Source organism: Contarinia nasturtii, unplaced genomic scaffold (genome assembly GCF_009176525.2).
Source record: "Contarinia nasturtii isolate CC-2019 unplaced genomic scaffold, AAFC_CNas_1.1 Cnas_scaffold_1240, whole genome shotgun sequence".
In the NCBI taxonomy this organism is placed as follows: domain Eukaryota; kingdom Metazoa; phylum Arthropoda; class Insecta; order Diptera; family Cecidomyiidae; genus Contarinia; species Contarinia nasturtii.
In genome coordinates this window covers 3,267,794-3,292,917 of record NW_022198581.1, presented here as the reverse complement: position 1 = coordinate 3,292,917, position 25,124 = coordinate 3,267,794, and the positions used below count along the sequence as shown (strand labels likewise).

The 25,124-nt window shown below is 32.4% G+C and overlaps 2 protein-coding genes across 3 annotated transcripts in view; one reads left to right on the top strand and one right to left on the bottom strand.

Moving 5' to 3' along the window:
* The first annotated feature begins 1,346 nt into the window (after window positions 1-1,346).
* Window positions 1,347-13,339, top strand: LOC116345168 (kinesin-like protein KIF12). Of its 2 annotated transcripts, XM_031774323.1 has the most exons (15): window positions 1,347-1,414; window positions 2,689-3,172; window positions 6,464-6,559; window positions 6,865-6,943; window positions 7,026-7,244; window positions 7,343-7,483; window positions 8,920-9,061; window positions 9,124-9,360; window positions 10,351-10,469; window positions 10,633-11,093; window positions 11,171-11,327; window positions 11,403-11,497; window positions 11,704-11,829; window positions 12,009-12,378; window positions 13,124-13,339. In XM_031774323.1, the coding sequence occupies exons 2-14, from the start codon at window positions 2,859-2,861 to the stop codon at window positions 12,280-12,282; spliced, it is 2,460 nt and encodes an 819-aa protein (XP_031630183.1). In that variant the 5' UTR covers window positions 1,347-1,414; window positions 2,689-2,858; the 3' UTR covers window positions 12,283-12,378; window positions 13,124-13,339. The 2 variants fall into 2 exon arrangements, with proteins under 2 accessions (XP_031630183.1, XP_031630184.1); XM_031774324.1 differs by lacking the exon at window positions 12,009-12,378.
* Window positions 13,340-14,645: 1,306 nt separating this feature from the next.
* Window positions 14,646-25,124, bottom strand: part of LOC116345157 — a 112,635-nt gene continuing 102,156 nt past the window's right edge. The window contains exons 9-16 of the mRNA XM_031774289.1: window positions 23,570-23,789; window positions 23,209-23,497; window positions 23,013-23,132; window positions 22,701-22,932; window positions 22,438-22,560; window positions 21,484-22,344; window positions 21,202-21,385; window positions 14,646-21,046 (exon numbers count right to left, since the gene is read on the bottom strand). Of these exons, the coding sequence (XP_031630149.1) occupies window positions 20,930-21,046; window positions 21,202-21,385; window positions 21,484-22,344; window positions 22,438-22,560; window positions 22,701-22,932; window positions 23,013-23,132; window positions 23,209-23,497; window positions 23,570-23,789 (2,146 nt within the window). The 3' untranslated portion in view covers window positions 14,646-20,929. The remainder of the gene's footprint in view (window positions 21,047-21,201; window positions 21,386-21,483; window positions 22,345-22,437; window positions 22,561-22,700; window positions 22,933-23,012; window positions 23,133-23,208; window positions 23,498-23,569; window positions 23,790-25,124) is intronic.

Below are 25,124 nucleotides of genomic sequence, written 5' to 3'. Positions count from 1 at the left end.
TAATTACTTTACGATCAAATCCACTATCGTGATCCATTAAAGAAGTTATTAAAATATTTTTGAATCACGAAGTATTGGAAGTCACGGTCACAAGATATAAAAACTATTCAATATATATTTTATCTACGCAGTGGTATGTATCTCTGCAGCGCATTTGCAGATATTTTAAACGAAGGACGACTTATATTAATTTGTAAAATAAAAAATGAATTTTGACTAAAATAAATGATCAAAAATTATTTCTTCTTTTCTATAGTAATTTCTGGTAATTTTGTGGTTTATTTAAATCTGTTTTTTTTTCTGATTGTGATCAATCTGATTGTGATGCTTGAACATTTTTTTACGGTTGCCCTGCAGTTTGACAGTTTGTCCAGGGATTTGGTGGAAACAATTTGGTGGCCACCAATGGTGGGATTTGATGACTCTATACGTTTTGTGATAAGATTTAAAATTGAGCCTCTTTGGCCAATTCATTTATTTATGCCTATTTGCTAAGAAAGCAAAAAATGAAAATGGAATGACGCAGAATTTTGGTGATTTATTTCTAACACCCAAACATGTCTTCAGATTTTCGATTCTTCAGTGAACATTTACGGAAATCTTAAAAAGAATTTTCATAAAAATGGCCGAAATTCCCACAAAAATTCGAAGTTAGGCAAAATGTTGCAAAATAAACGATGAAAATGAAGAGTGGATCCAAAATGTTTTAAATCTGAGTTTTTTAACTGATCAGTGACTCGTAAAAATGCAGACATTCGAGTTGTGTGAGACAACTTGTGAGACAGAAATCTCTCTTTTTTGTAAGACTAAATGTTGAATAAAGTATCTAATTTGCTAATGATTTTAGAAACATATGATATGAATTTGTAAAAAAAAAATAATAACGCATCCCGTCTCATACACCGAAATATGGGACGGCTTGCTTTTAAATATACTTAATGAATAATGTGTGCTCAAATAGTTTATTCATAATGAACGCGGTAAGTATAATTTGAATGAAATCAGACAGCATTGTAATAGTTTGAAGGATAGTTACCATTAATGTGTATTGGTTTGTGCACGATTTCTCTCATTGATAATACTGTATGACGAATCTGGTCAGTCGAGAAAATGGAAAATAAAAAAAATCAATCGACAAGCGGGGGTCGAATAAACATGGTAATGGTAATGGAAATAAGAATAAAAAAAACATTGTGTATCCGATTAATAGCTTTCCACGACAACGCTTGTTTTTTTTTCTGTTCATGCATGCAACGAAGGGGGAATATCTATAGTCCACCCACAAAGTGGAAGGTGGAAGAACCACATGAAAGTAAAATTCGAATTTGATATTTTAGTTGAGTTCGGTCGTTACTATAAAATAGACGTGATCGGTAGAAAAAGGGTGTTTGGTGAATTGGTGTTTTTGTGAATAGTTAGTGTATTTTGGACTTTGCATTTGTATTATTTTCATTGCATTAGTTCAATCCAAATGGATCCAAATGAATGAAATTGCATTCAACATGATTTAATAGATCTACCGTCTATTTTGGCGCGCAAATTCACTCTTCAACGAAAAGCAAATCCGATAAAGTGGTGTTTTCCATGTGCATTAAATGGCTAGAATGGAATGAACTTAAATAAATCGGTCTACTTTTTTCTTCTTCAAATATTTGTCTGTACTTTCATCATCGTGTTATTTGGACAAATATTAATGATTTATGATACAACCTTGTTGTGGTTGTTTTTGTTTGAACTCCATGCTATAACAAAAAGAAAAACAAACACGTTATTCAAATTTCCAAATCCAATCTAAGAAAATGAAAAACAAAACTGGCTCACTCATTAATGAGTTTTATTTATCGCTATATCAGTGAGCCGAAATTCAAATTGTTACATTTGAACTTGACCGATTGTTTAGACCGATTCAAGTGCACAAAGCTTAACTCCATAAAATGTTTTAACACAGAAGTTTGATTCGGTTATATTCCCCTCTTTAAGCAATTGTTGTTGCGTTGCCAATTACTTATTTATGCAAACATCGACGCTCTATCCACTTCGATATGAGTATAATATTTTTTTCCTCTTTTCTTCGAAACGCTTTTGTAATTTCGATGAATGGTATTGTGCATATGAAGTTTGTGTGTGTCGCGTGACGAAGACTTTGGTTAATGTGGACATCAAGATATCAAATATATTTTGTGCGGTTCGTTATTTTAACTACACCGGCAATCCACATTATTTACGTTGCACAAAAACTTCGAGGAAATTACTGTTGAAAATTCAAATAATATTGATTCATTGGTGTGTGTATGTATGATAATGTTTGAGTGTGAGTTATTACCTTTACAATATTCTATTCTTGAAATTGTTGCGATTTGTTTCAATATTGAGATTTTCCGATATTTATGTGTAAATATTTGATTTAGAGGCCGTCATCGATTTAAAAACGAATAATCCGTTGAATAAAGCGTTAGCATGCACACCTTCGTTCGGGCATTTGTTTACATTTTGGAAATGCAAAGTCGATAAATAATCGCCTGACCACCTACATGTACAATGTACAATTAAATTTTCTCTTGCACGCAAACCCAAGTTGAAAAAACTGATTAGTTTAATTCAATGTGTTATATTTCAGGAGATTTATGCACCAAAAGTTTTAATTATTTTTACCATTGGCTTCTGTTTTTTTTGTGTGTATGTTTTAAGACAGGTGGTGTTCTTTGAAAGCGGCGAATCGTCATTGATGATGAGTTTAAAATGAACAATAATTAAATTTATGTGGATAGAGAAAAAGAAATAATTTAAAATGAATTTATGGTGGACAAAATGATAATGTTTCGTCGTAATTATAACTGTATGCATTTAATTAAAAAATTATGGTCGTGCGACCACCAAGTATTGAACTTGATGCAGCCATTGTCATGCCAACTAAGTCGATTCCAATAGAAACTAGCAAATGTTCCGACAGACGAATTCATTCAATGTCACGTAAATTTGTATCAATGTCACCAGGACGCGGTGTACCGCGGTCAAAAAGCATGAATGGATTGAGTCGCATCGATGCGAACAAAATCAATGAAAAAGGTCGCACATCAAATCACAGCACCGGTCGAAATATTGTTCGACAACGTGATATTAGCTCATCCGAAAACGGCAGTCCCAATTTTTATAACGGTGGACTCTCCAATGGGTAAGTAAATGCACGCAATCAAACATTTACATTTTGAATTTTTTGAAATTCGACAAAGTATTGTCCCACACAGATACATCAACATTTCATTATCTACTTAAATCAATATATTGATAAGATTGTAAGGTATTTTTAGTTGTTTTAAAAGCGTGGAGGTATATTTTCAAGGTTCACATAAACCAATAAGAAAGACAGCAGATGATAAATGGTTTTTCGTTTTATTTGAAGAAATTATTTTGAATTGCCCATTCGTTTAATCATAGAATATTATACTTTTTTTTCAATTGAATAGATAAATTATATCAATCATAAATATTAAGTGTGTGAATCATATTGATTGCACTCGCGTATTTCGCATCAATTTGAGCTCATATCGTAGTGGACATTTTATTGAACGAAAAATGTTCAACTGTAGATCCCCTACTCTATCCACTGTAGTTTCAAATAAATTAGCTTTATAAACGAATTCATTTAAGAAACACGTACCGAAATTATGCCCAAAATGTCACACTGTTAGCGCCACGACGCAATTCAATGTAATCTACACTAAGTTGCCGCCAAATAGTGAAAAGACTTTTGCTCAGTTGCAACCAATAGACTAGAACTCCATAGTTGTCCGTAGTGGCGCTAGCAGTGCTACAGTTTTGCATTTTATACAGTCTCTTATGGAGCATAATTTCTGTGTGAAGAAACAGAAGAAAGCCTAAAAACTTTTTTTCTTCGATTCGTGTCATTTTTATATAATGTAACAATCCCTTTTGTTCAAAAACCTTGATAAACTTACCTATTTGAAGCTTACGTTTACTTTGGAATCCATCCATTTCCAATTTACCGATTTCAATTTGCATACACAAAACCGACTGACCTGTATTTTGATTATTGTCTTATGTTGTAATAAGTTGAAACAGCAAAAGAAAAAAAAATGGTGGTTTGACTGTCACATTTCTTTTTTTAATTATTCACTGTCTCCAGATATAATCTATGTGAAATAATAATGCGATCCGACCCACTTTTGTCATACGAAGAATTCTTTCACATGTGATAAAACAATTCCACATATGGTCAGAAATTGTGTGATCGAATTATTATTTCTATAAATAGTAAAGGAAAACATGAATGAAAAGAGAAATCTTGACCTGTTCAAATCATTTATTTCAATCGTTTTAATTTCATCGGAAAATTTAAGAGTAGGACTGATGTAAAACAAACATTTGTTCAAAAAATTGTCAGGTTGATTTCAACACATTATAATAGTTATCTGACAAAAATCTAGCAATTACAGTGTTCATTTCTATGGCTTATCCGCAAAATAACGGGATCTAGATAGAATAAAATTTCTAGGGGAAACTATCGAATATAGACGCTGTCACAAATAACTCTATTTATGTATGATTTTGTGCATACATGCTGTGCATTTGTAGTGTTTTCATCGATCCAAAGTTTCCCCTAGAAAAAAAAGGAAGACAGAAACGGTAATTTAGGCACGTTCACAATAAGACAGTACATTGTTTAATAAACAATGTTTATTTTATCAATATTGTAATATCGTACACGTATTGATTGATGGACAAGTGTCCATCAACGAAGGTTGTTGTTTGTTGAATTGATCAGTAAAGCAAATAAAGAGAATAATGACATAGATTTGAACTTTACAAATTCGAGCCTACGAAGCAAATGTGAAATAATCATTTATAATGAACACATCTAAATATAGTATCACATGCGTAGCTTGACAAGTAATTATACAAAATGAGTGTGCAACCGTGTTTAGACAAACCGAATACCCAAAGTAATAGATGAATGTAAAAAAAATTCATTTTGTTGAAATTGGTGTGTCGATACGAATACAAGAGTTGTTAATTGATTTCGTCCTTTTGGAATATCACTGAACGTCAATCATATTTCTTTTTAACTTAAACAATCTTAGAAACATTGGAACTTGCAAGATTTTTTAAAGGGGTACCTTGATGCTTTTCAGTTTTTAAAAACGTTTAATTTTTTAACTTTAAAAAGCGGATCAATGAGTGCTAATATCGTAGATTTTTCTTTATCGATTCCACCAATACGACATCTACTAAAAAACTCGCCGATTTCTGTTACTAGTGGTGTTTTAATACAGCTCGTGTAAACGTACATAGGAACACACAGACTCCGATTCTGTGTATGCGTATGTATTACAAATTCTGCACTCAGTCGTCAATCGTAGCTGCTTGTGCAAAATTTACAATACATACGCATACACAGGATCGGAATCAGTGTGTTCTTTTGTATTGGTTCGTCTGTAATACAGCCATAGCCGTATAGTTCGCTCGAGCTGTGTCAAAGCAACAGTAGTAACAAAAATCGGTATCTTTTTTAACAGATGTCGTGTTCGTAGAATCGATAATTAAATATGTATGGGGAATATAAGATACTAGTTCCCATCGAAGCGGATTATTAAACCTTAACTGCTCACAGAAGACGTCAATTGTAATATTTGCGAACTCTGGTGGTGATTTACTAAATTACCACCATTACAATGTGTGGCATGGTGATTTTTGTATGTATTGTATGTGCTTTGCTGAGCAATATTACTATCGCTCAACGCAGTGTTGGTGGTAATACTGTACAGCGCTGTCACAGCAAAGCAAATACAATACATACAAAAATCACCATGCCACACATTGTAATGGTGGTAATTTAGTAAATTACTACCAGAGTTCACAAATATTACAACTGACGTCTTCTGTGAGTGGACAGGTTAAAACAGTAACACTATCGGCCAGGCAAGGCTTCTGAGGCTTTCCATACAATTTCCATACAAAAGCAATTAAAAAAAGAATTATTTAAAAAAATGCTTTACGGAGTCTCAGAGGCCCGACCTGCCCGGTTAAGGGTTAATAGCTATTTCCACTAGTGGCAAACAAAAAAATAATTCATTTTATAACCAGTCTATGTATTTCGGATGGATATCCATCCGAGATATTTTAGAATATCTGGATATTTAACGCAACTGCACAGAGCCACAGCTGTGTGCGTCGCACATATAATCTACGGTATGTCGCCACACGTAAAATACAGACACAGTGTGACTGTGTACGTGCGGCACTTGATACACATATACGTCGCGACATACCGTATATTCTATTTGCGACGCACACAGCTCTGGCGCTGTGCAGTTGCGTTGAATATCCAGATATTCTAAAATATCTCGGATGGATATCTATCTGAAATACATGAACTGTTTATAACATTCAAATAATTGTAGCGAAATTTATAATTCCATAAATTTAATTTAATTATTGCTTTTAGACGAAGTAGAGATGCTGAATCGCTTGAAAATATAAGAATGCGGTCATCAGATAGTGCTCCATCAACACCTGAAGATAATATAAATGTTGTTGTGAGGTGAGTGTACACCATATATTTGATAAGAATTTCGTATTTTTCCGTTGAATAGCTTGAAACAGCTGGACACTTTTTCTTGTTTTCGTTTGTTTGTTTTGAAATATCCGAATGAAAATTCAGTAAATGATAATATTATTTTCACTTCTATAAATAAATACTCAAGTTGGAAAAAAAATAAGAAATGTTTAATACACATAATTGATTGAATATTTAGACATTGATTACGTGTCATATTTTCACTTAATTACAATAATAACATATTTGTTTGTGTTAATGTCGATATCATTTTTATCGTCTAATTTCAGGGTTCGTCCACTCAGTGAAAAAGAGCGAAGAGGACTCGATGGTAGTGTAGTGTCATTTCCGGGAAATGGTCAAATTTTGGTAAATTCAAATTTCCTTTTTTTGTTAAATTCTACATAAAGAAAAAAAAAACAATGATGAAAAAAAAAAAAATCTTCAAAAGTGTGAAGGAATACCAGGCGGTCCAAGTGGTGGTCAAAAGCCAAAACTATTCGGTTACAATGTGGTTTTTGAACCGGGCGCTACTCAAACGGATGTTCTCGAATATTCTGGCATAAAACGAATTATCGAAATGGCAATTGAAGGCTTTAGTTGTACATGTTTTTGTTATGGACAGACTGGAAGTGGAAAAACACACACGCTTACTGGCCCACCCGATTTGGTAAGCAATCTAATACAAGCGCGCAACAAATTTGTATGTCTCGCACATATATGTATCTCTCATCATATATTCCGTGTCAACAAAAATTTTAATTTCAGTTTATCGGAAAGCCAGAACCAACAGATAATCGCCATGGCTTAGTGTTTCGTGCGTTTTTATACCTTTTTCAATTACTTCAAGAACGCAAAGACACCAATTTTGTATTGAAGGCATCATTTTTGGAGATCTACAACGAAAAAGTAAGCCAAATGACATTTGATTGACCAACGTGGAATCTGTTTTTTTTTTCGACACGAAAACCTAGAGGCATCCAACACAAACTAGAACCGCACACAAGATTTTTTACGTGAATTTTCATTTCTGGGCGACCCAAATTCAATGTTAAACAGACCCCGATTTCTCCTTTTCACGACACCCACACACAAATGTATACAAACATTTGGCTATCGCTTACGTTATACATTGTGTACATGACTCGAATTACATTAGATGAATAATTTTCATGGCGTCTCAGTGGTAGATTGAGACACCGTTTTCGGATCGGAATATCAACAACAATTTTTAACCATAAAAATTAGTGGCTGAAAATGATTGCATGTTTCAGTGTTTATGATGTTATTAAGTAAAAATTCTGAATACCGCAGAAGTGTTCGTGCACCAATTGGATAGTTTAGGTGTCCATTATTTAGTTGCACCATTATTTTGCAGTTATTCATTGCATTACATGAGTAAGGGCATAGTAATTAGGTTTTATTTTAAGTTCATTTTTGCTTTGAATTAATCTACAGCCAATGGATGACTTATTGAAAATTATCTATATTATTCAATTTTGGTTCTGCCTTGTTTGTCCATAATTGCTATGAAATGTCAATAAAACATCCTTCAATATTATATAAATCATATGCTGATGACGTAATTCGGATAAATCTGCAAACATAAAATGCAAATTTGCTAGCAAAAATTCGTTTTAAACTACGATAAGTTGTCAGGATTAAATCTATGCGTTTTTATAGTGGGTTGTTATTAATTTCGATGTGATTAATTTTAAAAGTTCACCGTTATTAGGAGCCTTGTCTCATATCATCAATGACTCATTATTTATTTAGTTTCCGCATAATTGTCAATTAGGTATTATTTGAATATAAAATTGAGTCAAAATTTGATGGCACTATCACTACTACAACAAATTGTAATACTAAAAGAGAAACGAAAAAGTTGTCGTTGTTACAATTCCAAACTTTTTTTTATATGTTCAGCCCACTAAAGAGACAATTATGTAAAAAAAACATAAGTAAATCGCTCTTCGCGACGTCAATTCATTAATCTATATGTACGTCATTGATCAAACATATGGTGAATATGTCAATCGAATATGAGTGCTTTCTCCGAAGCAACTCAATGAAATTTAAAGTAGACTTAATAAGTAATTAAAATGCAATTATCGTTCCTAAGTGGATATGAAAAAGTATCTTGTGAATTTTCTGATCGATAAATATCGATTGAACCGAATAAATAATGAATATTTGAAATCATAGCATATCGTTAAATGAACTTAACATCAATAAATTAACTTAAATGATAAATTTAGCAGAAGAAGCGCTCTCTTGCACGAAAATTATCTAATAAATTATATGTTGTTGGTGATAAATTTATGTTTTTTTTTTAATGAACTTAGGTCATAGACTTACTAAATCCAGGATCGGCTCGAAAGCCATTGGCAGTTCGATGGTCGAAAAAATCGCGTGGATTTTTCGTCGAAAATCTTTTTACCGTCGACTGTGAAGAGTTAGATGATTTGCTGGCCGTTCTAGAAGAAGGTACTTCGAATCATTTTGCTGAATAAAAGAAGAATTTTGACATTTGTGTGATTAAATTTTAGGAATGCGTAACAGATCCGTTGGATCCCATCGAATGAACGATTATTCATCAAGAAGTCATACCATTTTAACTGTTCACATAACGTCCGAATTGCAAGCTGAAGGAAGTGTATTCATATCAAAACAAGGAAAAATCAATTTTGTTGACTTGGCCGGAAGTGAAATGACAAAGAAAACGAACAGCGAAGGAAAAACACTGGAAGAAGCTAATAACATAAACAAAAGTTTAATGGTTCTTGGTAAGACTCATTTATAAATATAAAATGCATGTTGGTTCAATTCTATTTAACTATTGGTCGGATGAAAAATATGCAATATGCATCAATACCTGATTAAATCATTCATAACTGCAACGAAATATGCATTTAGCATGGGAGCCAAATCAAAAAATAAAGTGTCTGGAATTGGCTATATGTGAGTGAACTTTATCACACTTAAGCATAGAATTGAAGATTTATTTTATTTTAAAATGTTTTCTTCACGTGCAAACAATAGTTTCCGGTTGAATGGAAAATAAATGATGGCGTTTGATTTGTAGTTGAATGTGACAATGACATTTCAGCTTCAATCTACAATATTGGCATTTCAAGGATTTCACTAATTCTTTTTTTTCTTTTCTACTATTCATGATGAGTAAGCTTTCAAATTAATTTTATACTTTGATACGACGCTTGCTGGCTTCTTGTATCATTGAATGAAACGGAATAATTTATTATTTGTCGGCGTAATTGTGCGACAAGTTGATGAGCGCGCGTGTGAAGAATATTGTTCATTCATCGAACAACATGTAATCGATTTCGAAATGGGTATTAGAAAAGGTCTGTATGCAGAAAACGTTCTTCGTTTGCATTTATCGTGTTCATTCAATGCATTTCGACAGTATCGTTCTTTAACATTTTATAGGTGTCGAATAATTTAACGGGGAAAAAAAGCAATGTCAGGAATCTGAATTCGCCAGCATTTAAATTGAAAACCGATGATTTGAAAATTGGGAGGGAGTTTTTTGAAACACGAATTGTTTTTTTTTTAGAATTCAGTGAAATAAACAATCTCATTGTTTGCACACATTAAATGGTTTTTTTTCTACTCATCACCTCTTACAGTTTATAAGGATAATAGATTGAATGTATTTTGATGAGTTTTAGTTTTTAAGCAAAAATTGTTTCGAATTTGAACAGTTTATGTTTTTCATTCATGATTTTATTCTCCATAATTTATTTCCACTAAAGGATACTGCATTGCATCATTGAGCGATACAAAAAAACGTTCCGGCCATATTCCATATCGTGACAGTCAATTAACAAAATTGTTGGCAGATAGTCTGGCAGGCAACGGAGTGACTTTAATGGTAGACAATTGAATTTATTTTATTTGTAGACTTTGGGATGTGTGTGTGTGTGTGTGTGTGATTAATTGCAATTAATTGAATTTTGTTTGAATCTCGTGATAACTCACCTCAACATTCAACAAAAAGAAAATAATTTATTTTGTCTGTGTTAATGATGTTTTAGATTGCATGTGTGTCTCCAGCGCGATCGAACATATCAGAGACATTGAACACCTTGAGATACGCGGCACGAGCAAAAAAAATCCGCACCAAACCTGTAGTCGTGATGGATCCGCGTGAAGCTCTAATATTGAGTTTAAAGCGTGAGGTGGCTGCACTTAAAGCGGAAAATGAACATCTCAAAAGTGCGTTGCATCTGCATTCAAACATATTGGAAAATGCTGCGGCTGAGATAAATCATGAGCGCAAAGAAATTCCCATCGCACCGAAAGTCGATTTAGAACGCATGACCGAATTAGAAGTCAATGAAATCATCGAATTAGTTAAACTATATATTGCTGAAAATGAAGCATTACGCACGGAAAATTCGGAACTCTTCAATTCGCGCGACATGATTTTACGCGATCAGGAAGTTGTTTGCAGAGAAAACGAAAGACTTTTAAAAAAATTGGAAGATGTAAATTCGTATGTATTCAATGCTAGTTATGTAGTTTGTAGTAAAAATTTAGTTATGTATGTGTATTTCTTTTTAAATATTCAAGGGTATGTTGTCGTTCCCCAATTATTCCTGCTAGGCCAACATTTTCTGCGGAGATGCTGAATATGACAAGCGGCAATGATTCGACCGATTCGAATATCTGGACAAATCCAATGACTTCAAACAATCATAGTGCGAGCTTGGACAATATTTCCCAGCGGGTATGTTTATTCGAAGAAGAATAAAAATCCTTTGTTATATTGTTATTGATTATGGGTGCTTGTTTTAATGTTCAGGTCGTTGAATCTTTGGATGGGCGTGTTTCGTCTAGAGAAAATCGTATGCCAAATTCAATCCAACGTGAACTAGACAAAAGACGCATTGGCGACAGGTAATACGTCATACATGCATGGATGAATTGTTTTCGAAACGTATAGCACCTCATCTTTAAATATTAATACACATGAGAATCGCTTGAATCCATTTTTTACCTGATATTTGATAACATTTTATATACGATACTAACGTATTATTTACAAGACTACACCATTCCAATAACAACGATATCATTTTTATTCGATTATTTGATTTGAAAAGCATCCAAAACATTGCAAATGGTTTGCGAAGGCACAATTCATGGGATACGCAGCCAAATACGGCTAATAAATCAACACCTAAAGGATCAGCTGATAATGCAACAAAATTGACGCCAAAACTTGTTGAGTAAGTTGATATTAAAATGATGAGAAAACAAAACTAGGCATAGACAGTTATTTTTTTTTTTTTAATCACACACAATTTACAACGCAAGCGACAAAGGTAGCCATAGTCTGAAAAAGCTTAAACAGTTAAAACATTTTCCACATATTTCAAATTGCTGTTTGAATTTTTAATCGCTGTAGCGGCGGACCCTTGAAAGCAGTTGACCAAATACCCTGTCAACCATCCGATAAACAAATGAATAGAACGAAGAGTGCAAGCCATGATGCTGTCGATAAGCTCGAAAATGCACAAAATCAAAATGCTCAAACAATGGAAGATGCTAAACCGGACACATGTGAAAAAAATATCACACGAACGACAAAACTTCCGAATCAAGAAATGTTTGGCAGTTTAGTGTCGCTGAATGATTTTATTTCCAATACAAATCCAGATCAGGCAGAGAGATTTAACTAGCCGGAATAACATTTTATTAAGTTTTTTTTTTGTTGCCCAAAGATGAAATGAGTAAATGTGAAAAAAATCGAGAAAATGTGCAAAAATCGAATACATGTAAATTTTATTTTCTTCAAACATTTAGGAAAAATGAAAAAAATGCAAAAAACAATCGACATAATTAGGCAAATATCTATATTAAATGCATGCCGATGCATGCGCACAAGATCACAGATTTCAGGGTAAATAGTATGCTTTTTGTTTGAGGGTTTGAGCTTTGTAACACTGTACATACCATCTTCAGTAGTAGTATCACTACTACTTGTTATTTAATTGTTGTTTTAGTTCAATTCACTCTCCGTCGCTGTAAATATTAACACTTTTCTGTTGTGTAAATATTATATGCATTTATTATATGAATGGTACAGGAAAACCATCCAATACAAAACCGTTAACAATAGATGAACTTTCATCGAAAATGAACTTTCAATGGCAGAACAACGGTTTCATAGAAAATCCATTATTGAGTGGTTTTTTCTGTATCATACCTATTTTTGTAGTTGCATTCAATCGTGTTATAAATTGCAATTTAATTTGAACATGTACGATGCCTGCAAACCCATGCTCGAGCGGTTTTCTATAAACTAATTGCACCAGCTGTTCATTATTTCATAAGACGCTTACTTCTTAATAAGAAGTTCTTATGATAAGAAATATAGAAAAAAATGATTACTATCGAATACTTGGTTAGCTCGAGCATCGGTCTCAATTTGTCTGAATTTATTGGATAAGTTTGATTTTTCAATCAATTGAAAGAAATTGTTTCAACCATTTCATTTAAATGAATTGTCTATTTTTGCAGCATGATCAGATAGCTCGGACAATGAGAAAAACCGCAAATTGGCCGACGTGTGAATAATTTCAGGGAATTTCGTCTTTTAACTGCTAATAAATACAAACACATATATTTTTGATGCATCACTCTAAGTTTAGGTTTTGTACAGTCAATTAATAAAATTGATGTCGATGAGACTCAAACATTTGATGTTAATCAATGTCTAAACAATTTAATTTTATACAGAGATTGCTTGCAAATGTATGGCATATGAAATTTAACAGAATTAATTTAATTTAGTTTTAATATCACAAACTAAGATTAACGAAGAATTGTTTGACGCTTAATTTAAGTCAATTTTCTGATTTTTTTCAAATTCAATTTAATAACATATTTTTAGAAATTATAAACATCTGAATAAAATGTCTTCATTCCAAAAATAAGCAATTCATTGAATAATAAATATGTTTACAAATGAGTTTAAAATTTCAATTTTTGATTATTTCATATACATGTCATTTAAACAGTTTTCCTGGTGTGGTTTCTTAAAAAAGCGGACTTGTTAAATTGAAATTCAGCGCTCTTTTGACGATGAGTATGTCTCGTGCTTACTTATGCCGGAGGCTCGATAACAAATGCTTGAAATCACACCTCTACTTTTTTATACATCTAGTACTTATTTTAGTAGGTAGTAAAACGGTCGTGACAATTTTTGTATTTAATACTTTAAAAACACGAAAATATACTTTTTGGATTAGGATTTAGTAAGATAAGATGATTAAAATTCTTAAAAAGGAGCTTCAAGTATTGGAAGTGTATTATTTACTCACCGCTTTGATTCGCAGATGTACAATGGTGTCACCAAAATTATGTGTTTCTTACCATTCTGACCGTTTTTTGATGCAAAACACGTGAAAATATCAATATACAAATCTGTATTACTGTACTTTCACGATTCCATCGTTCAAATAACAAATAAGTGTGTTGAATCATTTTTTTGTTTTGTTTAAACATAATATTTATTTACACTCATTTTGTGTGATAAATTAAATGTTGAATCAAATTATTCTGCGTCGTTTGTATTTATACATTGATTTAGTGTGTATAATTTGTAAAATAATATTTCTGGGGTTTTTTGCGATTGATTCTCAAGTCTATTTCGTGTGATTATATTCTATCAATGTTTGAATTATTATCAAATTTCATGTGTGATTTTCAAAAGATCTTGATCGTAATGTTCAATAAAACAACATTTATGTTTAAAACTATCTCCAATCGTTTGATTTTCGACCAATAGATTTGTTTAGTGCTTACCTGTCAATGTTAAACATGTGTATTATCATACTAAAAAAAAGTGTTCATATCTATATAGGAACTTAAACTAAACGCATTACAATATATTCAATAAATATTTTATTATGTCTGCAATTAATTTACTATACAATATGAAATTTAATTGCCTTGTTTTAATTTTTATATTTATCGCTAAATGTTTATTTTCGACTATTAATTCAGGCCTTTTTTGTTTCAAAATTCAAGCGCCACCATGATGCGCATTTTGAATTTTGGTTGCATATCACAACAAAAAAGAAAACAAAATAAATAAAAAATTTCACCAACAAAACAAATGATTAGAAATGTATCTAATCTTGAAACAAACATCATTTTTAATTGAATATTGAATTCGTGTGCATGTATATCAGTGTGGATTGAGTGAATAAATTTCAATAAATCCATTTCATCATTTGAATGGAAAAGTTTGATTTCTCTATTTTTGTAAGAGGTAAATCTTTAGCCAATATAATTACTAGTCGAGTGACTAGCAAGCAACCGGATATAATGTAATCCATTATACGTATGTGGCAGTGGCATATGTTACATTTGCAATTCAATCCAATGGTGAGTATACAATTGCGCCCATACATATTCTGCACATCATTTTCTTTGCCTTCGGATTTGCGTTTGGAAATCGAAGTCAATAAAATCGATAAGTTGTTCGTCTTAGAAATATCTTAACATAATGATTATCATTTTATTCTGTAATTTGTGTGTGTGTGTCTCTCTCTGTGTGCCAGTGTGGTTTCTTTTTGTTAACGATAGAAACCGATCAGGAAAACAGTATTCGAATAATAATTTAACGTATATTGATGAATGTTTTTACAGACTGGCTCCTATATTAAGCGCTCAACATCAGATTTACAATTCAAAAACTAGTTTTCCCTTTGAAATCGCTTTCTAAATACTTGGTGTACTCCAAAAGTTTCCAACACTTTAAACACAATTTGTGTTTAATCATTTAATTTTTCACAAGTTTTAGTCCATTTGTTTGGCTCTAAATTTGTGAATTGAGTACAGAATTCACTTTAAAATATGATCAGACGATGTGAAGTTCGGAAATTTGTGAAGACATATCATGTGCATATGCATGGTATTATTGAAATATTTGTTGTTTTATTTTAATTGAAAATGAAACAAAAGTCAATGTTAATCAAATTCAATACAAATTATACATTCAACATAAGCTCTATCAAAAGTGAACTTATCTTAATTTTTTCCATGTTTTTAACTACAATTGGTTTTAAATTCGATGTACAGTTTTCTATTCTGATTTAAATAACAAATAAAATGTTGTGCAAACCAAATCAAGTTTGCTGAGTTTAAAATTGGAGATTGTCTTATTAGGTTTTTCTTTACGTATTACTTTAAATGTTTCATAAGTGTTTATAAAATTATCAGCTGTATTGCAAATGATTGATATCGACATCAAAAACAATTCATTTGACATTTGTGGAAGGAGAGAGATCTTATATCAATTGATACTTGATTGTGTGTGTGTGCTTTTTTTGCGTTTGCAAATTTTTCAATAAGAAACAGACAATAGAGAAGACGGACCACACTTTCAGTCATTTATCTTTTTATTTGCGTTGGTTTCTGAGTAATTTTTGGCTCTAAGCATTGACATCTGAGCACGTATCATTTGTTCTTATTTCATTTTGCTGGTAATTATTTGTGTACATAACTATGTTCAAATTGGTGAAAATTTTTCGTACATAAAATCGTTGTAATGTATGAATGATTTCAAAAATGCTAGGAAAAATGTAAGTAGAAAACAAAATTGACAGCAAGCATTTTGCAATTCATTCAGTAATGTGATACGATTTTATTTAGTGAGATGTTTCTATTCTGTCTTATGGTTCATAACGATGGTGGTTTCAGAAACTGCCGTTCGGGTAAATAAATTATTGTTCGGTCTCGATATCGCTGCTCTCTAAACACAATATGTTGAGTGATTTTGTTCATTAGCCAATGGTTGGATTAATCAAGACTAAAAAAAGCATGAATTGCCATCGAATTTATAAATTGTTTCTGTTGATATCATATATCCATGTACATTGATTTTAAATTCAATCACAGTGAGAATATATGTGATTTCACAATGATCTTTTTTTCATTGTTCGAGAGTTTTGCTGACGAAAAAGCGAAGTGCTTGAAATGTTTACCTATTTATTTGGCGCTCTGAATGGATTTTCTCCAGTTTACTGTACAAATCGTTGCACACATAATGCTTTTTATGTCGTCTGCCACATGGTATCATACTTCAAATGTTGCCAATCATTCAACATCACTTTATAATTTAACATCAGACTTTGCATCGAATTTGTATTTTTTTTTTCGATAATTTAAACTTGTACGTAAAAGAGGCCAAATTCGGGACAGCTAATAAAAAGATTGATGTGCTTAAACACATCAATCGCTTTAAATTTGACACCAACGCAAAATTGAACACACACAAAATATAATCGAAGTGAAACAAATTCAGTGATAACGAGATCCATTTTGAATCGTTTATTTTTCAAATGGACTCAGTCAGCTACATCCATTTAATTTAATATAATTTGCGCTGCAATACTTGAACCTAATTAAAGGAAAAAATTATTTAAAAGCAATTTAAACCATTTATTCGTTGATCTGTTGTGTGTGTGCCTTGTAAAAACATAATATCTTCCTCCACATCTTATTATTTATTCTCTAATATCTTCCTCCACGGTTTGTTTCATGTTCACTTCTCTACTTTTTTCGTCTTAATCTAGCATTTATTCGTTATACCTTTTTTTTATTCAAAATCACATTTGTTTATATAGATTTGTTTATTCAACTTCCACCGTTCTTTCTCCTTGGTTTAATAATTACGTTCAATTTATATTCACAAATCAGACTCATTATTTTTACGTTTCAGACACGCACATTATACAGACTTGCATGAGATTTATATTTGGATAATCTGAATCATCGGAATTGATTGGTTTCGGGTAAAACTAACTCCATTCATTGTATAAATAATTACTGCTATTACTTCAACCGAAATTCTTTATATATTCAACCAATTACTGTGGAAGCGCTTTCAATACGTCAATGAAATCATTTCTACCAAAATTATTGACCAAATCACAATATTCAACGTTGTGAAAAGTGCGGTTTATACGTATTTAGATAGGTTAGTTTTATTAACACAATAAACACATTTTCCACGTTCAGGAAACTTCACTTAAAAATTCCTTGTACTCTTTTTGCCTTCTAGTTTCTCATTTTCTCGATGATATTGTTACAAATTTGAAAATGTGCTGAATGACTAAAGTTTCTCACAATGTGCGTTCTCCATAAATAATTCACGTTCAGACGCATTTTGAATATAAATGCCACAGTTGGTGTTCCATTGACAAAAAAGTAGTGTATATGACTTTTTCTCATGGTAAATTTTCCCATATTATGGGATGAAATATTTATTTGGTAACAAGTTATTTCATAAATCAATGGTAGAATTTAGCAGCAGCCAAAATGAAAGGGCGACGGCTAACGTGAAAAATGCCTGCATATTTTAAAAGTGAACATCTGGTGATGATTTTTTTTTCTCTCCTCTCCCCCAAGCTGAAATGAGAGTCTGTATCGGTAAAATGAATGAGGCTCAACCGCACCGGCACCACATCCGAATAATGTATAGTTTCAATAATTGAGGTGAATTTTCTTTCTCATTTCAGACTCAAGTTTCTTATCAAAACAAAAGGACACATTGTTTAACATCTTAATTAGATCAATGCAGAACATTGAAATATTGAATATCGGCCAATTTTATTTTTTCATTACGAAAGATTTTGCAAACGATAGAAATGTCGATTAAACATGTCAATAAATGGTGTAAAATGTTCAGCTTTAAAATAAAATTATTTAGATGAGTATTTTAATTCGTTGTGAATGTCTCTGAATATTCATTCTTTGGTATACGAAGTGAAAATCAATATTTAACATTCAGCAGAGTTCACAAGGAAAGACTACAACTGACAATGTAAATGTATGCTACATTCGCGATTTGATTGATTTTTATCAGGCTTTAATTGGCGGAGAACTCAACACGTACAAACTTATTTCAACCATTTTCAGTTGAACGTTTTGAATTTTATCATTTAATGAGATCTAATGGCATGGAATTTAAATTGAAATTGTTTAATAAGTACACGCTACGTGATTGGTGCAGCTGTAGCTTGATGGTTAAAGTATAAGTGAAGAAAATAAATCTGATGTAAGGAGCGACGATGTATAAACTTGAAATTAGGTACATCTGCTCTATTTCAGAACCTTTCATTTTCTCAACTACCTTATGCTTTTTGAATTTGTTGCACATTTTAACAACACGACTTTCGCATTATTTGTAAAATCATATTTTTTTTGTTGTTGCTGCTGTGCCACAAACATTTTTCAAAATCTACACCGAGAAAATGAAGGTATTGAGTTTTGATTTTGCAAAGTGTCAGGTTGAAAATCATTGAAACGATTTTCAAGCGAAAGTTTTTCATTTATGATAATGATTTATTTATCATTCGCAATATCAACACATTCATAATGGCAACAAATTATATGTATATATACCAATTTTTGGATGCCACATTTTTCATTAAGTACAAAGTGATTATTGCTGATTTTCTTGTAGCAAATATTCATTAAATGTCAATTCATTTGGAAAAAACTTTGCTACAACAGTATTTCTTTGAGCTTGCTTTATTAAATTTTTTGAAATTTTTTTCTACCAATCTCGGCAAACAATGTTATAATGGTTATCACTTCAGATTTCTCACATAATAATATTTATCAACGGATGAAATTATCGACTGATTTCTTTAGCCTAGAGAATAAAATGTATTACTTTTTTTTTGTTTCTATTCAAGGAGTATAAAGTGCGCTGAGTATCAATAATGTTTGTTTGTGTTGAATATTCCTGTTATTATCTAAAATTTAAGTTATCTTATATGCGAAAAACTAGTTTAATGTATCGACTTGAGATTTTGTTTGTTGTTTGTTTGTTACAATTGCCTTACAGTGCAGAACTTTTTGCTAGATAAAATTCCGTTTTCATTTCGTGTTTCATCGGATGACTAGGTATGTAGTAAAATATTCGTCAATGTATGTATTCCGAATGAATGTGTCATGGTTACGAAATTTCTTAGCAATATGACGAAAGTTGGGCTTAACAATGAAAGGATATTAATTGAAAAAAAGTGTTATGCCATTTTCAAAAAAAAAAATTACCATATACATTTTGAACATTATAAATAATGTCCATAAATTCTCTGTCAACATCTATATTAATATTTAATTTATTTCAGTTTTTTTTATTTACCTTTGTTGTAATCGCCATTATTGATATTCACATAAATCCTTATATCACAATCGATGAACTGCGTGGCTTTCGAAAAAAAGTCTTTTGTTTCGACTCGTTCCGTTTGCCATTTGCAAATTACAACAGTATAATTTTTTTTTTCGTTTACTTTTGTTAACATGACAAAAAAAATGTTCAATGAATTGTCTTATTATTGTTGGTGCCATGGTATTTGACCGTAGTATTGTATCCTTCACGCATGAAGAAAGATTTAAAGATGACGGCTTTTTTTTTAATCGCATGAAAAGTTATTAAATTTGTTTCGATGCCGAATGTTCGATGTTGTTTGAGAATAATGAATGTATTTTATCGACTAGCATTTGATTGATTTTGGATTGATGATTTGATATATAAAAATATTTGTTAGTTCAGCAGAAGAGCGGGAAAAATGTGAAAATAAAGTGACCTAAACCTTTTGAGTGAAATATTTGCTGATATCATTCGGAAAGGGTTGAATTACAACTTAAAAATTGTATGAAACTTGTTCACTTCTTGATGAAGTCGACACGATATTATTAAATTTTTTATCATATCATATGGTAAACAGACAATTAATTGACACTTTCCAAACTAAATTCGCAAACATTCCCGTCCGATTTATGTCAGTGTTGGAAATACCCGAAAATACGTAATAGATTGATTATTCGAGAATTGGAAATACATTTTATGGAGAATTTGTGTCTACAAATTGATATACGTACATGTTGTTTCATTCATTACTCTGCAATCATTTTTTTTTCAGCTGAGCGAAATATGAAAAATTGACTATAAACTTTTCAGGTGAATTTAATAATAGGTGAGACATCCTCCATTATGATCCTCAATGATCCATTATGTCTAGTGAGAGTTATAAGTCGACAAAAGTGATTTATGCATGTAGGCTAGGTAGAGATTCACATGTATGTCTTCAATTAACTACTTTCTCCCAACAAGGTCGATGAATGTCTTTAACATGATATTGATTTTTTTTAAATATTATTTTTTTGCGTTTTTTTTACAAAATATTTTGCCCAGCTAATTTTCTTACGAGAGCTGAACTTCGATCGATTACTTATTAAATGTGACAAATGGATTTTGTTTTAGTTTTCTTACTTAATCAGCTAAACTGATGTTTCGACATCTTGTCAACAGAAATTGTGATTCGATTGAGGGTCTAAATAAAGTGGTGACAAAGAAGCATGAGGATGCGGTGATGCGCCTCGATGACTTCGATGTCCATGATTGTGATGGTGTCGACGTGCCTAAAATGATTTATTTCGAATATGTTTTACTGATTATTTAAATCAATTTAAATTTGACGAATGAAGTGAAATCGTTTAACTATATTTTCAATAAAGTTGATTTATACTGATATTTAATAAATATGTTAATTTGTAAATTATGATAAATGACATACCTGTTGACTGTGTGCAGTGACGATATTTGTATTATTAAGATTTGAGCCCATTGTCATGCTGTTCATATCATCATGATCATTGTGAAAATTACTTTGTTTTTCATTACGTCTTCGTCGGGCGCATGCTGCCAAACCGGCGATTAAGGACAGCAAAATGGTGACAGCAGCCACAGCCATTCCAACCCTTATCGATGCAATTACAAAACATAAATTGCAAAATTAAATTTTAACATAAGGAACACCAACACAATACACCCGTATATGACATGTGACAAAACTTACCGTAGCGGTGATAGCGGTGGATTTGTTTCACATACACTTGGATCTTCATCTTGTGCAGACAAACAATGCACTTTACCATCACACCAAAGGGATGGTGATATACAAGCTTGTAGTTCACTGCATTTATGTAAGCATTCCATGTCCGGATAAATTTCCATCCAAGAAATTTTATATTCAGTTGTATCGATTCCAGACCTCCATGGCACACGAAATTCTATAACAAGATTTTTTGATATTTCAATTGGATTAAACTGATGGACACTATCCCAGCCGTCAGAAAATGCGACCACATCTGGACCCGATGGGCACAAATCACGCGATGCTTTTGGATTATTTGTGGAATAAACAGTGATTCGAGCATCGGTTGGACACGGTGGCACCGAATTCAATAATGGTGGCATCCAAAAACCTTTCAACATTAATACTAAATAACTGTTTTCCGTTTCTGGTTCCAAAAGCCATGGCTGTATAATCGGCATTCCATTGCATGATGATGGACCCAACAATGTTTCACCGCTTATACCATGTAAACGACGCTCTTCCCAATTTATTTGACAATTATCTTTAACGAATTCATAACGTCCTTCAAAGTAAAAGTCACGAAAATCCTGATCGATATTCATTTCGAATGCAGTGAAATGTGCCTCGACCGTACTGGCTGCAATTGGTGCCAATGCAAGCGATCCAGATATATCGGCACAGATACAATCTCTCGGTAATGGTGGCATATCTGGCCAAGGTACTTCACCAATTCTCAAACTTGATTGTGGACCACCCAAATAATTGCAATGCCACCGACCCGATCGATTCATTACATTTTTGCATGATCGACCGCCAAAACGTGCTCTTGTTATAGTTAGCCTGAAAAATGATATATTTAAAAAAAACCAAATTACCTAAATAATACACAACGGAACGTTTATATATTGTTATGTTGTCAGAGTATTAACTTACCGCACAGTTTCATCAGCATTTCCTTCGAATCGAATAATGCATGAAATATTTGAAGAACCACCACGACCAAACATAAATACATTCGATGATGAACGAAAAATTCCACGAGACGCTGCACTTGATCTGCAATTTCAAAGCAATTAATTGAGCATTATCTTATCATTTCACACATAAATAAATAATTACACTGTGCAATTGTACGTACTCAAAGTGTATTATTTATTAAATGTTAATACAGTAGAGTGGCCAGAGCAACTACATACCTAAATACACGATTGCATGATTTTGACTGGATTTGTAGTAGTGCTGCCGGTTCTGGCATCGCTTTTGGACCGGTCGCTTTTGGAAATGGTTCCAATGGAGCACCGCCAAGCATTGTATCGAGAAACTCATAGCGAAGTTTGAACGCAGATGACGGTCCATACAAGTGTGGTGTTCCGCTTGGATTTGGCATAAATTCAATTGTCATATCAGATGTAATACTCAAGTAGCTTTCTATTAGGTGCCAAAATGCAAATTCAATTAATACAATTATAAACTTAATAAATTTGATTTAAACGGTCAATTGCTCATACCGTGCGTGGAACATGGTCGTGTATCACGTGATATTAATAGTCGAGAACAGAGCTTTGGAACTTCTTCACGGCACACTTCAGCCATTAGTGAAGCGTTTCGAACATTTTCAACAAGTTCATCTGAAGAAGTGAAGTTTTTTTCGTTTTTATGAAAATGAAATACAAAAAAATCCAAAAGTATATAAAATGATCTTACCATTTTTATTATTGGCACGTAGTTTACCATCCCAAATTCGAAGCTGTGGCATACATTCAGTGGGTGCTTCAAATACTGATTGATCAACAGCTGAGTGATATTTAGTGAATGTGATCCAAACAATTTCATGGCGTCGACCTTGGAAATGATAGTGACATACAGTGTTTGGTGGCAATGTATGCTTTGGACTATCCAATGTACCCGAAACACTTTCGTATGCACTCAAAGTAAACTCGCATTGGCTGGGTTGACGTGTATACATTTGCGAATTTGCATTGACGAACATCACCTGTGTGTATTACAATGATTTGATTTTGTTTAACTGATTGCGTCCAAATCTATATACGATTTGGTTGCTTACCTCAACTTGTAATTCAAAACCGAGTAAATAAGAAACGGGCGTTGCATGGAATAGACTATCATATGGTGATGTTTGAAATACGATTAGCATATCTGGTCCACTGGATATTATGTCTGGTAATGAGTCACCGCCACAAATTCTTGCCAATTCTGGAAATTCGGTGCTTTTCCCATCGAAAATGGATAAATAGTCTTGTACGGAGTCGCAATGATTCCATGCTCTGATTTAAAAAAATCAAATCGGATAGATTTAGAAAAATTTAATGTACAAATTCGAATAATCAAATAATTTTGTATAATAATAAAAACCATTGCTCTTCTGCAGTGTTTTAAGGTCGTTTTAGTTGCAAAGCGTACCACATTCAACACCATTCTAACAAATACAATAGATTTTTTTTTATTTAATAATGGAGCCTGCGAACGTTGCCATTGTAAATTTCAATAGAACAGGATTTGTAGTTAGTTGTAGTTGGTTGGTGTATTCAGTTCAAGAACATTTAGGTGCCATTTTGCATCATTTCCATTTAAGTTTTGTTCGAATTGTATCCAAAGTTGTAAAGTGAATTTTTGCTCATACCCAACAACGGAATTTAAATAAAACTCCCGAGTCAAATAAATATACGAAGATGCATAAAATAAATTTATTCTTAATGCATTGTACGTGGTTATTACCAAACTTTTTTGCATATTAAAGGAACTGAAGTATGTACTACGTATACAGAGAGATTACTGGTTGAAAAAGAAAACTATCTACACTTTTCTTCCGTAACAAATCGTAATGAACTGATATCGGTGCAAGTAGTGCGAAAAAAGATACCATGATTCACCATCGAACTACTGTTGAATTGAATGTAAATCGTGTGAAAGTCGCGTAAAGCGTCTACATACTCACATTCAAAGGAAAAAATAATTTCAGATGCGTCAGGTGAAAAATATTTATGACAAACTTGCTACACATTGTGAAAACGAAAAAGAAGAAGAAGAAGATAGAAACTGAATTATATTGAAACGGGAAGAGGTAGATCTGTTTTGTATATCGATTGAAAGTTGGACTGTGGAGAAATCGAAACAATATATTACAGAAGTATATTCGCTTTAATTCACATAAATTCGGTAAACAAAAAGATGAGAATAAGTGATAAGAGTAAAAACGTTCAAACCGGACCATTGTATTTGTTCAAACTGACAAAAACCACCGAAACCATTAAATTTACTTCATTTGGAAAAACTATTTCGTCTATTTATTCAACAAACTTAATGTAGTAGTGCAATGTATACTGCATACCGCATTTCGAACCAATTCGAAATCTAAGTTCAGACCACAAACGATCCTTCATGTGAAAATGGTGTTGCAACGCTTTGAAAATTCAATGAGAGCACATAATATGTCTCCGTGCTGTTGAATTTCGTTGCTGTTCACTTGAACAATAAATAAGTACACAGACGGTGGAACGAATGAGAAGAGAGAAAAAAAAATCCGGCCGGAACCGAGAATAATAGAGAATGTGCCAAAACAATCTTGGTATATACGCTTGTACTCGTTGCGTCGCTGCAAT

Coding starts and splice junctions, on each gene's coding strand:
- LOC116345168 (XM_031774323.1), top strand. CDS start 2,859: ATGGTCGTGCGACCACCAAGTATTGAACTTGATGCAGCCATTGTCATG. Junction 11,498..11,703: donor AAAAGACGCATTGGCGACAG/GTAATACGTCAT, acceptor TGATTTGAAAAG/CATCCAAAACATTGCAAATG. Junction 11,830..12,008: donor TTGACGCCAAAACTTGTTGA/GTAAGTTGATAT, acceptor TAATCGCTGTAG/CGGCGGACCCTTGAAAGCAG.